General features: G+C 36.6%; 1 protein-coding gene across 2 annotated transcripts in view; it reads right to left on the minus strand.

Annotated features, from left to right (window-relative positions):
• Positions 1–162: 162 nt before the first annotated feature.
• METAP2 (methionyl aminopeptidase 2) overlaps positions 163–19,441 on the minus strand; it is a 29,620-nt gene continuing 10,341 nt past the window's right edge. For both annotated transcript variants that reach the window (XM_060164724.1, XM_060164723.1), the window contains exons 5-11: positions 10,161–10,322; positions 9,221–9,402; positions 8,043–8,137; positions 7,706–7,802; positions 6,308–6,411; positions 5,688–5,803; positions 163–2,291 (exon numbers count right to left, since the gene is read on the minus strand). In XM_060164724.1, coding sequence (XP_060020707.1) covers positions 2,039–2,291; positions 5,688–5,803; positions 6,308–6,411; positions 7,706–7,802; positions 8,043–8,137; positions 9,221–9,402; positions 10,161–10,322 — 1,009 coding nt within the window. In that variant the 3' untranslated portion in view covers positions 163–2,038. The remainder of the gene's footprint in view (positions 2,292–5,687; positions 5,804–6,307; positions 6,412–7,705; positions 7,803–8,042; positions 8,138–9,220; positions 9,403–10,160; positions 10,323–19,441) is intronic.

Below are 19,441 nucleotides of genomic sequence, written 5' to 3' on the forward strand. Positions count from 1 at the left end.
ATGCTCAGTTTTGCTACAAACCTAAAACTGATCTAAAAAAATGAAGGCTATTAAAATAACAAAACTAAAACCTAGTCAATGAACAGAAACTTAGATTTCTTACAGTACATCTCCTTGTGGACTTATACATTCTGCTAAGTTGATCTAACAAAAAACAACGTGTTTTGGTTGTAAAATAATTTACTAAAGGCACTATTGTTAAACATCAAGCTAATAATTTGTTACCAATAAGGTACATCATTGTAAACATGACAAAATGATTTCAAGAGATACATGGCTAGTAGGTGAACAATACAATTTTTAAGTAACAGCTTTCCTATTTACAAGATCATATCCCTTGCCATTCCGGGGCATGCAGTGATGCCACTGCTCCCAACTTGGGAAGGGAGCTTCAAGCTTATAATTGGTTTGAGATCACTACTGCTGAAGAGGTTTTACAAAGCTACAAATTCTTGACTCAATTCGAAAGTTCTTGGGTTTAGAAATCAAGATACTTTATACCTCCCACCAAAGCACATCAGAAAGGTATGGACTCAAAGCCCCAAAAGAGCTAGCTGGAGGGCGCAAGCCCTGTAACATGTCCAGGCGTGAACTGGTGAGCTCTGCTACTTGCACATCATCAGAGGAAATGGAGAGATTATTCAAAGGTAGCTACTGAACATTAGCACCATAATAAACATGGCTCATATAGCTAAAAACTACACTGTTTATCCCACAAGATAACATTTATAGCTCTAATATGAAAGAGCAACTTTTTAATGTATAATAAATGATTTAGTACACAAGTCAGGTTTCTTAGGAGAAAAATGTTAAACAAAATACAAACTAAACAGCATCCCAGAGGCAATCTTATTGTGCTAAAGCATATACAAATTAAGGCTTTACCCTGGTACATAACAATTTTGAAATTACGTGGGAACATTCCCAACGAATCATTTACACGAAATTCAAGCAATCTGCTCAAGAACTGTGGGGCTCAGTTCAAACAAGTATTAGGCATCTCACATTTAACTTCTGCACTTAGCTGCTATGAGCATCATTGTAACCTCACTTCCTGAAATACCGCCCATGTTGTTATGAATTCAAGCCAGTACAGGGACAGGGTGTTAAGAGAATTTGGTTCACTAATGAAAAAGCCTAAAAATTAACTAGAACAAGATCCAAACATGGGAAGTTCTCCTGTTTTTATTTGTGTGGTTTTAAGCGCCCTTTTCACTTACTAAGCTGAATACATTTCTCAATAAATAACTACCACTGGACAAAGGATCTAAAGGTTGAGATTTTAGTAAATCAAGGTTTTAAGTTGGTACAATGTTCCTACTAATATGTTTTAATTAGATCTTTCCAATGTCAGGAGAAAAATGAGACGAGGACTAATATGGTCCTAAAAAGAAAATAAAGGTAAAATATGCCTAAAGCTGTATATTAATTTATGAAGATTCTCCTCCCACTTTATGCATGTATAGATCTTGTTTTAGCCACTACGTCAGAAGAAAAGTTTCAGTGTGGAGGTCTACAATCCAGATAAAAGGCTCTACATTTTCCTACATTAAGCTAAACTATTTCCTGTACAGAATTATAACCACAGACATTGAAATATAGCTCTCAGATCTGAAAATGTCTTTATTTTTTAGAAAATGGATTCCAGGAAGGTTAAAAAGCAATACCAGAGGGTATAGGTGCAGAACTGGATGTAGTCATTCAAAGCATTCAATTAAGAATATGGCAATATAAATATCTGAAAAGCATCTCTTAGGTGTTTGAAACAAAATGTATTAGGTCATTCCTAATTAATTGGAGCTTTATAGCATTTCCTAGACAGAAGGAAAACAGTTAACAGTTCAAAGTCCTGAAAGCTTTTTCCTTGGTTAATTACATTAAATGGTTTGCCTTTGATCAAATTCCTTCCTTTTTAAACATGGATAAAAGTATTACATAGGTCCACTGTTAAAGACAACAGGTTGCAAATTAATTCTGGTATAATGTATTCCAACAAAGCTTAGAAAATAAAAGGTGTTGCGGTGGCTCTGGACTAAGTTTAATAGTCATCTCCTCTGCTGACAACTTCTTTACATGTTGGACGCAAAAGTATGGTATGTTCAAACTGCGCTGTATATGATCCTTTAATGTCACATAATGGTGGATATGGATCTACAATACCCAAGTCACACAGATTCTTCAGAGCCATCAAGTATTTACTTTCTCCCAAACGATCCAGCCATCTGCGGCAGAAGGCAAGGGTGCCAAAGTTTTCATTGATGACATTTAACAAGTGTTTTGTTCTTGGAAGCCTAAGACAAGAAAATCCAAGATTAATAGTTGGCTAAAAAGTTAGCAACTCATTTCCCTCATTAAGGAAAACTCAAACCAAAGCTATGACTTCACTTAGTAATTAAAGTTCAAAAAACTTTTTGCTGCCTCTTTCAACATTCAAAAACCAGAATGTATAACACCCAATTATAGATGGCAGATGAATAGGAGACCAGATGAAGGCTACCTTATATTTATGTGTCTATGCGTGTGTGTGTTAAATTCCAAGTACAGACTCATCAATAGTATGAAAGTGGGAATTTCCCTTTTGGGGGAAATTTCGGCAGTAAACTGAAAGACCTGAACAAAAAGTAGACACTTCAACCATCTCCAAAAAGTAAAAAAAAAAAAAAGTAAATAAAAATATAATATAGCAGAGGGAGGAACACTCCCAAATTCCTTCTACGAGGCCACCATCACCTTGATACCAAAACCAGACAAGGATGGCACAAAGAAAGAAAAATACAGGCCAATATCACTGATGAACATAGATGCAAAAATCCTCAACAAAATACTAGCAAACAGAATCCAACAGCACATTAAAAGGATCATACACCATGATCAAGTGGGGTTTATTCCAGCAATGCAAGGATACTTCAATATACGCAAATCTATCAATGTGATAAACCATACTAACAAATTGAAGGAGAAAAACCATATGATCATCTCAATAGATGCAGAGAAAGCTTTTGACAAAATTCAACACCCATTTATGATAAAAACCCTGCAGAAAGTAGGCATAGAGGGAACTTTCCTCAACATAATAAAGGCCATATATGACAAGCCCACAGCCAACATCATCCTCAATGGTGAAAAACTGAAAGCATTTCCACTAAGATCAGGAACAAGACAAGGTTGCCCACTCTCACCACTATTATTCAACATAATTTTGGAAGTTTTAGCCACAGCAATCAGAGAAGAAAAGGAAATAAAAGGAATCCAAATCGGAAAAGAAGAAGTAAAGCTGTCACCCTTTGCAGATGACATGATACTATACATAGAGAATCCTAAAGATGCTACCAGAAAACTACTAGAGCTAATCAATGAATTTGGTAAAGTAGCAGGATACAAAATTAATGCACAGAAATCTCTGGCATTCCTATATACTAATGATGAAAAATTTGAAAGTGAAATCAAGAAAACACTCCCATTTACCATTGCAACAAAAAGAATACAATATCTAGGAATAAACCTACCTAAGGAGACAAAAGACCTGTATGCAGAAAATTATAAGACACTGATGAAAGAAATTAAAGATGATACAAATAGATGGAGAGATATACCATGTTCTTGGATTGGAAGAATCAACATTGTGAAAATGACTCTACTACCCAAAGCAATCTATAGATTCAATGCAATCCCTATCAAACTACCACTGGCATTTTTCACAGAACTAGAACAAAAAATTTCACAATTTGTATGGAAACACAAAAGACCCCAAATATCCAAAGCAATCTTGAGAACAAAAAACAGAGCTGGAGGAATCAGGCTCCCTGACTTCAGACTATACTACAAAGCTACAGTAATCAAGACAGTATGGTACTGGCACAAAAACAGAAATATAGATCAATGGAACAGGATAGAAAGCCCAGAGATAAACCCATGCACATATGGACACCTTATCTTTGATAAAGGTGGCAGGAATGTACAGTGGAGAAAGGACAGCCTCTTCAGTAAGTGGTGCTGGGAAAACTGGACAGGTACATGTAAAAGTATGAGATTAGATCACTCCCTAACACCATATACAAAAATAAGTTCAAAATTGATTAAAGACCTAAATGTAAGGCCAGAAACTATCAAACTCTTAGAGGAAAACATAGGCAGAACACTATGACATAAATCACAGCAAGATCCTTTCTGACCCACCTCCTAGAGAAATGGAAATAAAAACAAAAATAAACAAATGGGACCTAATGAAACTTCAAAGCTTTTGCACAGCAAAGGAAACCATAAACAAGACCAAAAGACAACCCTCACAATGGGAGAAAATATTTGCAAATGAAGCAACTGACAAAGGATTAATCTCCAAAATATATAAGCAGCACATGCAGCTCAATAACAAAAAGCAAACAACCCAATCCAAAAATGGGCAGAAGACCTAAATAGACATTTCTCCAAAGAAGATATACAGACTGCCAACAAACACATGAAAGAATGCTCAACATCATTAATCATTAGAGAAATGCAAATCAAAACTAGAATGAGATATCATCTCACACCAGTCAGAATGGCCATCATCAAAAAATCTAGAAACAATAAATGCTGGAGAGAGTGTGGAGAAAAGGGAACACTCTTGCACTGCTGGTGGGAATGTGAATTGGTTCAACCACTATGGAGAACAGTATGGAGGTTCCTTAAAAAAGTACAAATAGAACTACCATACGACCCAGCAATCCCACTACTGGGCATATACCCTGAGAAAACCAAAATTCAAAATGAGTCATGTACCAAAATGTTCACTGCAGCTCTATTTACAATAGCCCAGAGATGGAAACAACCTAAGTGCCCATCATCGGATGAATGGATAAAGAAGATGTGGCACATATATACAATGGAATATTACTCAGCCATAAAAAGAAACGAAATTGAGATATTTGTAATGAGGTGGATAGACCTAGAGTCTGTCATACAGAGTGAAGTAAGTCAGAAAGAAAAAGACAAATACCGTATGCTAACACATATATATGGAATTTAAGAAAAAAAAAGTCATGAAGAACCTAGGGGTAAGACAGGAATAAAGACACAGACCTACTGGAGAACGGACTTGAGGATAAGGGGAGGGGGAAGGGTGGGCTGTGACAGGGCGAGAGAGAGGCATGGACATATACACACCAGCAAACGTAAGGTAGATAGCTAGTGGGAAGCAGCCGCATGGCACAGGGATATTGGCTCGGTGCTTTGTGACCACCTGGAGAGGTGGGATACGGAGGGAGACGCAAGAGGGAAGAGATATGGGAACATATGTATATGTATAACTGATTCACTTTGTTATAAAGCAAAAACTAATACACCGTTGCAAAGCAATTATACCCCAATAAAGATGTTAAAAAAAATAAAAATAAATAAAAAAATATAAAGTTTACCAATGGGAAAATACTAAGAACAAAAACCTAGGAATGCCAGCAAAATGATAATCTCTGAAATTATTACGCTTGTTGGAAACTGGATATGAAGTGAATACTTACATCATTCTCATCTCAGTTAAAATTTTTAACAGGACAATTTTTCTGCTGAATTATAGAAATCCACAGAACTTAATTTAGGCCATAGAACTGTGCATTTATGAATGTGCCACTGTGGATGTCCGTCACACTTTTTAAAATGCTATTAACTGGGAAGAGAAACTCATCAGTCATATAAAAACTATAGTCTCTCACCTTATTGGCACGTGTCCAACATCAAAATTTTTCATGTAATGTGAACATTCCATATCATCATGAACCACGCCTTTTCCTGTGCTACCAAAGGTTTCAATGGCATATACTTCTCCTTCCTAAAAATATATATAAGGGTCAAGCGTAGAGAAGAAAAATTCAGAAATTCAGAACTAATTAAAATTCCCATCTCAACTTCAGGCTGAAGTAGTCCCATACCTGGCAGTCCTTATCTACCTTTTCCTGCTTTATCTCCTTAGCACTTTTGGTCTTTGTGTCATCTATTAAAATGTTAAGTTTTACATGAGCAGGGAGTTTTGTTTGCTACTAGTGAATACATTCCAGTGCCTACTAAAGAGACGGGCACCTACGAGATGCTCAGTAAATATTCACGAAGTGTTGAATGAACCTTTGACATGCCTCACTTCCACAGCTGACTGAGCCCCAGTCTGACCAGACACAATCTGCACACTCACACAGCCCAATTCCTGTCGGGGTGAGAATGGATGGCAAGTTAATTTTGCTCAACATACTATATACTCAACTACTACTAGCTTCATAGTTTGGTAGGAAAAAAAAAGTCAAAATGCTTCACAAAAGAACAGTGTTAATGGCATACATACCTCCATTCTTGTTGCCTCTCCTCCTTTCACAATGGGCACGGTTTTCCCAGCATGTATTCTATATGGTCCAATTGAATGGCCATTTAGATTACGGATTGGTTTCACTGGCATAACAGGGAAAAAAAAAGTTATTCAGGGTCTCTAAAAGCACAAACAGGTATGGCTCTATTAAATAACCCCACATTAAGATAATTAAATACAAACTGGAAAACTACTGGGATACTGCAATGTTACTGATTAAAAACTAGAAGGAGTAGGGAAAATGATGGGAAAAGAATAAACTATGTGATGAGGACATGATGGGTGGGGGTCCATCTAGGGAGTTATTGTTAATAAAAATAGTCATAAAATATCATGTATATAAGCATTACAAACATGAAAAATATGTATTTTCATGGTTATGGACCAAAAGGTAATTTGAAAATGAGGATTCTGTGTCAAAATAATAGAAATAAAAAACCTTAAATTTTATTATTACATCAACATTTCAAATGTTAAAAAAGAAAATCTAAACAATCCCAAGGTCCTGGGATCACTGACAGAATAAACAAATTGTTGAATACATTCACACAGTGGAACACTTACTCAACAATAAAAATGAAAAGCTACAGATACACTGACCTGAAATAAACCAAATGAGCAAAAGAAGGCACAATTATATACATACGGTGCAATTCCATACACACACACACACACACACACACACACACAGAGTTCAAAATTAAGCATAATTAAACTAATGTTTAGGGATGCATAACAGATGGTAAAGACAAAGAAAAGGAAATGCCAATCCTTAGTACTGAAGATAGTGGCTTATTAGAAGAAGGCTTCTGTAATGTAACTGAGAAGGAGTATATAGAATAGGGGGGGCTTCTGTAATGCTGGCAGTATTCTATTTGTCAAGAGGTAAGGTTAGGGCTTCCCTGGTGGCGCAGTGGTTGAGAGTCCGCCTGCCGAGGCAGGGGACGTGGGTTCGTGCCCCGGCCCGGGAAGATCCCACATGCCGCGGAGCAGCTGGGCCCGTGAGCCATGGCCGCTGAGCCTGCGCGTCCGGAGCCTGTGCTCCACAACTGGAGAGGCCACAACAGTGAGACGCCCACGTACCGCAAAAAAAAAAAAAAAAAAAATCTAGCCTACATTTCAGCCATCCTGAAATAAATCCCCAGGTGTCTTCTTATCAGCTACCAGGGTAGATGACAACAATTCCCACCAGCTAGCTACCACAGAATTCCTACCATGAACAGGTCATTTCCCTTGTTTTTCCTCTTTATGTTCCCAATTCCCAAGAGATAAAGATGAAGCAGCTGATCTAAAGAAAGAACTCAACACTATCTTGCAAAATTATTTCTGCCAAGGTCACAGACATTTCAAAATAAGATGCATTTTTAGAGAACATACCTTGATATGTCTTCCCATCTATTTCAACTTCGTAGGATTCCATAACTTCTTGGATGGCCTCACCAACATCACATAGACGGACATCGATTCCAGCACACTAAAAACAGAATCATGTATACTCTGTTATTCAAAGTGCAGAATTTTACAGCAACTTAACTTCTTAATATCTTAAAATAAGGGACAAGCAGAAATGACTTCCTCTATAAAAGCCTTCCATACACTGTATTACAATAACCCACTTAAAACCCTAAGGGTGGTGGACCAGTCTTACATAACCCAAACAGGCTATAAAGTGCTCAAAATATGTTGAATGAAATGGCGCTTACAGTTCACATACCTTTATTCCAGTGTTAGTGGCATCTTTTACAGCTTTTAATAATGTATCATATTTGGGATTAAAAGTGACAGTAAAAGCGCAGTCAATAATCCTACCTGAAAGAGAAAATTTGTCTTTAAGTTTACTTATCAGCTAGTCAAATGATCTACTTTATAGTATCTACTCTATTAATTAACCTTGCTAGTTAACAGCAACATAAAATGATGGGCTCAGGGGCTTTCCTGGTGGCGCAGTGGTTGAGAGTCCGCCTGCCGATGCAGGGGACACAGGTTCGTGCCCCAGTCCGGGAAGATCCCACATGCCGCGGAGCAGCTAGGCCCGTGAGCCATGGCCGCTGAGCCTGCGCATCCAGAGCCTGTGCTCCGCAACGGGAGAGGCCACAACAGTGAGAGGCCCGCGTACCACAAAAAAAAAAGAAAAAAAAAAAAAAAGATGGGCTCAAATGAAGGCAGCACATCAAGTACCCAGACAGCAATCGTAATCAAAGGGGAAAAAAGTGTAAATAAGTTATACAAAGGTTTTGAAATGAAAAAATTAATTCCAGGGTTGGTATATACTACTTCAAGACAGCACCAATTCAATATTCACCCAGGCAGTTATAAAAAATATATAAACAGAAACAAATCAAAGTGAGAAAAGCCTGGGGAACTAAGGAACAGCACGGTGGACAGAGAAAATGTATAGGTCCACAGGACACTAACCATCAGACTAGCTTCTCCAATTTAGTAAAACCTCAGGTAAGTATTTAAATCTAAGCTTTGCTTTCTCACCTGTTAAGTGAAAGTAAAAGGTACTTACCTAACAGGGTTTGGGAGAGAATATAGAAAAGTTAACCATTATATATAAAGGTTGGTAAACTCAAAGGTTCTAAGTAAATGCTTTTTGTTGTTATATGAATAAAAAATGTCTACAACAATGAACTGAATGAGATGTAAGATTCTATTTTTCATGCCTTGATACAATAGGTAATAAACCTCAATTACCCAACAGTTTTCACTGTACTCCACTAAGTAGGATGCTTCAAAGTAAATCTCAAAATCTACCTCAACATAGCTCTACTGAAAAGTGAGGCATCAAGAAGAAAACGTGAGAGTTCAGTATCTACAGCCCCACCCAACAGGGACAAGACTAGAGTTTTCAGGAGGAGGGTGGAGTGGGAATTATTTCTAACAACTCACCACTTATATGTGTTCCAAAGTCTATCTTACAGATGTCATCATACTGTAATACTGTTGTGTCACCAGCATTGGGAGTATAATGGGCAGCACAGTTATTCAGAGAACACCCAGTAGGAAATGCCAGGCCTGCATTTAATCCATTCTCTTTTATTAACTTCCGTGAACAGTCTTCCAACTTTTCACTTAAAAAAAAAAAGGAATTTGTTTACTTTTATGTTCCTACCCGTATATACCTTACAGTTCATCAACTCCAAAAAGTTTACTACAACTCTTAAATTACTTTCTGGGAGTGATCTGAGTACTTTCTGCATGTGACTAAATAACAGTCCTTTGACGTTATGAACACAGTAGGTTCATCTCTAAAAAATAAAGAGAATTTAATTCCACTAGAAATCTGGAGAAACAGAAAAACACGATCCACTTTCAACCTGATTTACCAGGAAATAAGACTCTTGACTTAGACTAATTTAAATGCTGATTACGTTTTATTTTCTCAATGCTGCATGTTTTGAATATTCTTGGGATCAGAGTATTAAGTTGCCCTATAGCTTATTATTTCTCAAGGGGAAAGCTGGAGAAATAATTACTTTTATTGATTTCTTCATTGCATTATAAATGTTTTGTGTCCCAGAATTTTAATTTAATACGATTTACTGGATAGCAAAGTAACAGATTTCCAAACAGAAAATAAGAATCAGTAATGTGTACATTTGTACACATGAGAGTACATGAGTACAAAATAGGGTGAATGAAGTTGCAAATGTCCTCTTATGGTTTCCTCATTACATCGACACTACAAGAATTTAGAAGGTTATTTCTAGAACCTTCACTTAAAGTTTTTTGGCAAAGCATTATATAATGAAAGCCATACATTACAATTGGAGAGTTAGCTCTAAACAATTTCTTTTATCATGTTCTTACAAAAACATATCCCTTTTACCAGATTTCTATCATTGTCATCCCAGGCTTGATCCAGCTCATGACATATTTTCTAACTTGTCGATGTGCTTCTGCAGCTTCTCGAAAATCGTTCCAAATCTCTTCACTAGCTTGATCTAATGCTTTCTTTTCTTCACTTGTAGTTCTCCAAGCAGCTGTTCGCCTTTATAGTATGCATAGTATAGCATTAGTCATTTAATAAACAGCAAAATAAGCATAACAGCTGAGAGATAAAAATACACTATTTTGGACAAAAAAATTACATACTCAGTTTCTTTTATTAAAAGTCGGCAAAGTTTCTGAAATACAAGTACCCACACAGGTACAACCAAACCTAATCAAGTTAAACCTTTTGTAAGACTCTTAGAAAAAAAACAATCCTCAAGTGAGATTTTATTCACAGTCAGAGGGACTAATAGCCTACACCACATAAAATAACACAAAAGTAGAGAACCAGAAAAATCAGAAAAGAGTCCTAGAAACAAAGCAGAGGGGAGGAAAAAAAGTCATCCTTCTCCTTGAGGTAATATAAATTTTAAGGATGCACCAAATATTAACATTTAACTTCACCAACAGGGCAAGTACTAATCCAAAGACTTGACCTGGCAACCTGCATATACCTTTCTCAAAACATAAAATATTATGTGCTTTCACAGGATTTTTCTAATTGTATATATATTAGAGGTAATCTTCCTTGAAGGAGATGGCTCATATTTTAAAACTGCCAAGGATAACAAAGATTTTTATATTCAGTATTTGCAAATGAGAAGATCTACTAAGTCCCTTTTTAAGCAGTACATTTCAAAAATAATAACTGCTTCAAGTGAAAATCTTTTTTGAAGTTATAGCTTTCACAGATTCTTAAGCAATACTGAATACAGAATTCACAAGTCAGTGATCACGGAAGTATAAATTACACTTAGTATAAAAGTGATGCCTTCAAGAAATAACTCTCATTTGCCTCAAAGACAGTGGTCAGCAAACTACAGCCTGCAGGCAAATCCAGCCTGGCACTTGTTTTGTAAATAAAATTTTTTTGCAACAGGACTTCCCTGGTGGCACAGTGGTTAAGAATCCACCTGCCAGGCTTCCCTGATGGCGCAGTGGTTAAGAATCCACCTGCCAATGCAGGGGACTCGGGCTCGAGCCCTGGTCCGGGAAGATCCCACATGCTGCAGAGCAACTTTAGCCTGTGCGCCACAACTACTGAGCCTGCGCTCTAGAGCCCACGAGCCACAACTACTGAAGCTCGCGTGCCTACAGCCCGTGCTCTGCAACAGGAGAAGCCACCGCAATGAGAAGCCTGCACACTGCAAGGAAGAGTAACCCCTGCTCGCCACAACCAGAGAAAGCCCACATACAGCAACGAAGACCCAACACAGCCAAAAATAAATAAAATAAAATTAATTAATTAATTAAACAAAAAAAGAATCCGCCTGCCAATGCAGGGGACAGGGGTTCAATCCCTGGTCCAGGAAGATCCCACATGCCGTGCAGCAGCTAAGCCCGTGAGCCACATCTACTGAGCCCACGTGCCACAACTACTGAAGCCCGCACACCTAGAGCCCATGCTCCGCAACAAGAGAAGCCACCGCAATAAGAAGCCCGTGCACCGCAACAAAAACTAGCCCCCACTCGTTGCAACCAGATAAAGCCTGTGCGCAGCAACGAAAACCCAATGCAACCAAAAATAAATAAACAAAAATAAAACTAAAATATAAAAAGTCAAAAACAATTTTTTTTGCAACATAGCTATGCTCATTCATTTATATACCATCTATACCTACTTTCATGCTACAACAGCAGAAGTGAATTAATATTCAAGACCTGAAATATTTACAATATGACCCTCTATAAAAAAGAGTTTACCCAACTGCTTTAAACTACAGCCCCTCAAGTTAATGCCCCAAAATGCTTTCAGAGTTTCTCTGCGTGTCAGCATCAAGTTCATCATTATTACTTCTTATTGCAGCAGCTACCTGTGCCAACATCTACTTCCTCTGATTTGCTACAAAGGCCCAAAGGAGCTGTCCTATGTGAAATTGAGGGTATTTAAGAGTCACAGAGGCTTCTATAGCTTATTTACTGTTTAGAAATATATTTTGGATCTATCTACTGCTGTTATTAGAAAACTGAAATATTATCAGTTTAAGGTCAATTTTAAACCCCTTACATACTTAAATGTGTTATCAATTACTTTTATAGGAATAGTAAAAACTAAGAGGCAACTTGTAATCAAAGTATTCAAACAAATACCCTCAGAGCAGAAAATAACAGGATAAGATCCTTTAAAAAGTATATTCCAGGGCTTCCCTGGTGGTGCAGTGGTTGAGAGTCCGCCTGCCGATGCAGGGGACACGGGTTCGTGCCCCGGTCCAGGAAGATCCCACATGCCGTGGAGCGGCTGGGCCCGTGAGCCATAGCCGCTGAGCCTGCGCGTCCGGAGCCTGTGCTCCGCAACGGGAGAGGCCACAACAGTGAGAGGCCCACATACAGAAAAAAAAAAAAGAAAGAAAGAAAAAAAAAAAGTATATTCTAAAGATGTGACTCAACCTTTTTCAGCTGCAGTACACTTATAGTTGCTCGCTCCATGCTCGGACAGACAAGCCATAATCTCCTGACCTCTAGTTGTAACTCTAGCCCTGTCTCTCCCAAAAGTCCAAAAATCTTTCCTGAAAACCAGGAATCCAAACATTCTAAGAATAAATCATCTTAGGCACAAGAGTACTAGCTTTATTCTCAGATCAACCTTTAAGCAAAATAAATCACAATTCTTCATCTTTTACATGGTCCATAATCCTGGCACATATACCTACAGCCACACTGACAGTAAAGTCTGAAAGCACCTTCTGCTTCAAAAGCCAAAGATTTCTGTGGAAAGTAAAAATACCAGCTAATATTTACTCTAGGGTAGTAAGATAAAAGACTATGTCCACAGGGAACTGATGGATATTATGCATGTAGGGATGTGAAAAGGGAATTGGTCATTATCAATTCCCATTTCTTCTCCTCAGTCTAAACCTTAAGATTCTTCAAATCGACTTCTTATAGGTTAAAACATAAATGTAGGGCTTCCCTGGTGGTGCAGTGGTTGGGAGTCCGCCTGCCAATGCAGGGTACACGGGTTCGTGCCCCGGTCCGGGAAGATCCCACATGCCGCGGAGCGGCTAGACCCATGAGCCATGGCTGCTGAGCCTGCGCGTCCAGAGCCTCTGCTCCGCAGCGGGAGAGGCCACAACAGTGAAAGGCCCGCGAACCCAAAAAAAAAAAAAAAAAAACCATAAGTGTAATTAAATTTCAAATGCTATTTGACATTTTAGAATCAGAACATAATAAAGATCCCCAATACTAAAATCAATAGATCTCATGACTATCTTACACTCCTGAAGGTTGAATGGCTCTTTTTTTTTTTTTGGCCTCAGGGTGGCATGTGGGATCTTAGTTCCCTGACCAGGGATCGAATCCACACCCCTTGCAGTGGAAGCAGGGAGTCTTAACCATTGGACTGCCAGGAAAGTCCCTGGCTAACTCTTAGAAGCAGTGGATTCTTCAAAAGATTATGGAATGTTCTGCATTGTTAGTAAAGAACTATCAATCAACTGAATTAAATAAATTATTTTGCTAAGTCTTGAGTTCAAGTTGAAAATCATTAGTGATATTCAAGAGCTTACTGTCAGGGTCTTTAATTATAATTACAGGCCCAAATGAAAGATTTTGAAGGAGTCTTCCCTTTACCTAAATTTGAATTTTTGACAGTCTATTTAACAAAAATTTATAAATAAGATGAAAAAAATCATTCTAAGTCATACCAATTATTCCAAAAGGCAGTTAAACTGAGAGTCAGGTGAGGCATGCTTTAAAAAAAAATTATGTCTGCAAAACAAAACTATCAAAACAACTGCTTGAAAAAGAATCTTTATAGGAAGTGTTTATAGAATATATAGGGACTTCCTTGGTGGTCCAGTGGTGAAGAATCCACCTTCCAACGCAAGGGACATGGGTTCGATCCCTGGTCAGGGAACTAAGATCCCACATGCTGTGGGACAACTAAGAGCACACGCTATACTAGAGTGCCCACGCGCCGCAATGAAGAGCCTGCATGCCACAATGAAAGATCCCATGTGCCACAACTAAGACCCAATGCAGCCAAAAGTAAATAATTAAATATTTTAAAATAATAATAATATAGAGTATGTAAATTCTTTGCACCTCTTTGATATTTCTGAGTCTTTTTAATATTTCGTCTTTACTGGTGGATGTATTAAAAGCAGGAAAATATAAGTAAAATCAAAAGATACAAAGGTATCTATTAATTTCTAATAGTCATAAATGTTTCTGAACTCATTGCACAGATAACTTAAAAGTGATTATAAGTGCATTCCTAAAGCACTATATGACACATTTACAAAAACCATTTAAAATGCATACCTATAAAAAAAATACATATCTTTAGCCCAGAAATAATTAAGAATGAGGCAGATATGACACCAATTCCTTCCTCTGGAAACTGGTATTTAAAGAGAAAAAAAAGGGAACTCCCTGGCGGTCCAGGGGTTAGGACTCTGGGCTCTCACTGCCAAAGGCCTGGGTCCAATCCCTCATTGGGGAACTAAGATCCCACAAGCCACGAAGCACGGCCCAAAAAAGAAAAAAAGAGAGAGAGAGAGAAAGCATGTTTAACTGCCTATAAGAAAAAATTATAGTTGATCCCCAGCTGGTAAAGGAAAATTCTTTTTATAGAATAATGTCAGCAAATAAATGTAGAAGGCATGACAGAATTAGAAATTCACCATTATTAAGTCCTCACAAAATAACTGATAAAGCAAGGATCATCAATGGATATTAAAATAATTAAGTGAAAGGTTGTTAAAAAAAGGATTTTCCAACAGTACCAAAGTATCCCACAGATTACCTGGAAACTGCAAAAAGAACAAAGTACCTTTAAAAAAGAAACAGCTGGCTGTCACCACATTAACCAAGTGATCAAATACAGTAAAATAGTAGACAGTAAACAGTGGTTTTAAATCACAGGCAGAATTAAGGAAATTTTTACTTTCTTCTTTTTGCTTATCTGTGTTTCCTAACTGTCCTATAATGAACATGCATTGCTTGTAAAATTAACAAGTATCTCAAAAAATTGCCTACTGAATTTAGAAATATATATCAAGAATTTCAAAATAATTCTTTGTTCTATTTCTAGAGATCTAGAAAAAAGGAAAAATCAGATTCAATTAACATACCAAGATGTTCATCACAGAAATTTTTCTAGTGGCAAAAAATTGAAAACAGTACTAATGTTCAAAAATAGGGAAATAGCTAATAAAGTTATGCTAGATACAGAACAGCATTATAGCTATTAAAATTGGTTTCAAAAAATTTTAATGACACAGGAAATGCACACAGAATGTTAAATTTTTTTAAAGAGCAACAACCATCCTAGTAAAAACTGATTAAAAAAATCATGGATTTCCACACGTAAGGAAGATGTTCCTAAGGAATGAGATATTTACATTCTCAAAATAATTTCCCACAAATTACTAATTACAAGAGGAAAAACAATAACGATATAATAGAGAAACTGGTTAATACCTTATCCAAGTGAAAGAAATTGACATCATGTGCCTTAATATTTGACAACCCTGAAAAGGACACAGTATCTACTTATCTAGTAACCCACCCCAAAATGCACAACCTACTCTCAAATACTTCAGAAAAACAGTATGTGTACAGATTCACCAATATAACATTTTTCCACATTTGCCTTCTATCTTTCTATCTCCCAAGGAGAAAATGGAGTGTTATTTGTATATTATACATAATATAAGTGTCATATTCCATTGAGATTAAGAACGATAAAGCAAATGTGACAAAATGTTAAAGATACTCTGAGAAAGGTATGCAGGAGTTCTGTGTACTAGTCTCACAGAATGGAATTACTTCTGTTAAGTATGAAATTACTTCAAAATAAAAAGTTAATAAAAAGTTAACATAATGTACTCAACCTGGGTGGCAGTTACACAGGTAAGTTCTATGTAATAATTCATGTAATTTTCAATCAAGGAAGGCAAGATACAAAACTATATTTAATACTTTACCAAATCCATAAGAATATTGATTGTAATCTATTTGCAAGTAGTCAAAACTGATTATATGAATCTCAAAAAAATTGAGATTTATTAAAGAACAAACATAACAACAGTATCTTAATTTCTTTTGTATTTCTCCAGGACAGCACACAACATTGCTTTCAATATTTAAGAAAAGTATTATCCCAAGAGATATTATAATATATAATTAATATCTTCCTGTATTGTTTCAAAAATGGAACTTATTCCACCTATACAATGTTCAGTTTGCATTAGAAAATGATAGCAAAAAGGAAAACGTAGTTTCTAAGATTTACAAAATCTCAATTATTTTTTCTTGTATTAAACATTACTTCAAGTGTTCCACCATATTCATGTTGTTAAAAATATTAACAATGGGGCTTCCCTGGTGGCACAGTGGTTGAGAGTCCACCTGCCAATGCAGGGGACACGGGTTCGTGCCCCGGTCCGGGAGGATCCCACATGCCGCGGCTGGGCCCGTGGGCCATGGCTGCTGGGCCTGCACGTCCGGAGCCTGTGCTCCACAACGGGAGAGGCCACAACAGTGAGAGGCCCACGTACGGCAAAAAAAAAAAAAAAAAAAAAAAAAAGTTAAAAAAATATATATATTAACAATGTGTTAACAAGTATAGGAAATCTATGGCTTTCTTCCCCTTTAGCAATAAGAAAACAGAAATGGAAATGGGAATAAAAATCTCGTTCACATCAGTAACAAAACAATAGAACACTTAAGAACAAACTTAACAAAAAAGGGACAGGACCTACATTTAAAAAAAAAATCAGAATAAGGTGGAAAATATACGACGACAATGGAGAAGTCAATGTGATACAACTGTCAGTTTTCTGAAACATACATAAATATGATGTGACTCCAATAAGAAAGGCATTTTTCTGTGGATATGTGTATTAAAACTAAAAATATGACCAAAAGTATCTGAGAAAAATAAAAAAAGAACTGTTTGGTTGGGTTGTGTGGCAGAGAAGAAACAACTGATTTATCAAACTATCAAAATAAACAGTATTAGTATAGAAATAGACAAATAGATGAGTGGAACAGAATAAATAATACAGAAATTGGTTCCATTATATAAGGTAACAGAGTTCCATTATATAAGAATAGTATATGGCAAAAGTGGTCATTCAATTAAATAGAATGAACTACTTAAGAAACAATTCTAGCACAACTAGCTATCCATTTGAAAGAAAGTAAAATTAGCACCCCCAACCTTAGACAAAAAATTCTAGACCAATTAAAGATGTAATAAAACAAAAAATAAGAGTTTGAGAAAACAGAAGAGACTGCTAGGAACCCAGAAGTACAAAATATGAATATATACTGTTATATAAAATCTTTAAATGTCCATCAACAGAAAAATGGATAAAGAATATGTGGTACATATATACAACGGAACATTACTCAGCCATAGAAAGGAACGAAATTCGCTCATTTGTAGAGACATGAATGGACCTAGAGACTGTCATACAGAGTGAAGTAAGTCAGAAAAACAAATATTGTATATTAACACATATATGTGGAATCTAGAAAAATGGTACAGATGAACCAGTTTGCAGGGCCGAAACAGAGACACAGATGTAGAGAACAAATGTATGGACACCAAGGAGGGAAAGTGGCGGGTGGGGGTGGGATGAATTGGGATATTGGGATTGACATGTATACACTAATATGTATAAACAGATAACTAATAAGAACCTGCTATATATAGCACAGGGAACTCCACTTCGCTGTACAGCAGAAACTAACACAACATTGTAAAACAACTATACCCCAATAAAAAATAAAATAAAAGTATAATCTTTAAACTTCTGCAAGAGCAAAAGAATAAAGACAATAATCAAAAGATGCTCAAAAATCACTAGCAATCTGGGAATCATAAAGTATTAATATATTCTTTGATTCAGCAATCCCACTCCTGGAGAACTATCACATAATAAAACTGCCAGCACATAAGGAGATATATATGTGTATTCCCAGACACATATATGTATTTATACATATATATGTATATACTTAAGAGAGACCTTTATTGCAAATGCTTTATAACAGCAAAAAAAACAACTGGAGGCAAAGTGAATGCTCATCAATTACAAAATGGTGGAATAAAGTACGGTATATTCATGCCACAGATTATGAAGCCATTCAAAAGAATAACAGAGCTATTCTGATTAACTTAGAGGGACTTCCAAGATGCAGCCCTGATGAGAAAGGCATGGAGGAGGAAAGTGCGCCTACGATTCTGTTTTTGTAAACAAATAATGACCAAAACACTCTCCTTACACAAACAGAGATAGATGTACACATACATGAGCATAAAACATATGGAAGGCTACCTGCTAGGTGGTTACATGGGTCGGGAAGGAAGAGGAAACAAGCAAAAAAAAAAAAAAAGATTATATTAAAAAATAAGTGTCATCACATCATATGTACTATGAAAATTTATGTAATTAATATAAAACTGCATGTTTGTAACACTTTAAAAATAAATGTTTTAAGACAGGGATAGTGACTGATGTATTCAAATTCAAACAAAAGATGCCCATGCCATAAAATATAACATCATGTTCCTTTCTAAGTTTAAAGAAAAACAACGATGTCTTTACAGGTCAAAGAAATAGTGCTACAGTAGAAGCTTTCTTAACCAACTATTGCAACCACTGGATTAACCAATGCTCCTGATCCCTCTGTAAACCATATAGACCAATGCCCACTGTAGTCTGAATACTAGTGGCTAGGTTCCTGTTTTGAATAATAATAATAATAGCAGTTAACACTTACCTAATGCTTACTATGTGTCTATCACTCTTCTAAATGCTTTACATATATTATTCCTCACAACAACCCTATGAAGAGCTCATTTTATGGATGAGGAAATGAAAGCACAGACATGATAAATTACTTGCCCAAGTCACAAAGCTAATAAGTGTTAGAACTGGGATTCAAATGCGGAGAGTTAGGTCCCAGCTTCCAGGCTCTTAACTAGTCTACATAATGCCACTTCAAGTGTCTGCTAACCAAATAAAATGCATTCTTTCAGAACACTTCCAAGAATCAGGTTATCTGTGCCCAAACCTGTGTAAGTCATCTGTACTTGTTATTGTAATTATGTAGTTTAATTATACATTACATAAAAAGAATTGTTTCTATGAAAACTAAATT

The sequence above is a fragment of the Lagenorhynchus albirostris genome, chromosome 11 (genome assembly GCF_949774975.1).
Source record: "Lagenorhynchus albirostris chromosome 11, mLagAlb1.1, whole genome shotgun sequence".
Lineage (NCBI taxonomy): Eukaryota > Metazoa > Chordata > Mammalia > Artiodactyla > Delphinidae > Lagenorhynchus > Lagenorhynchus albirostris.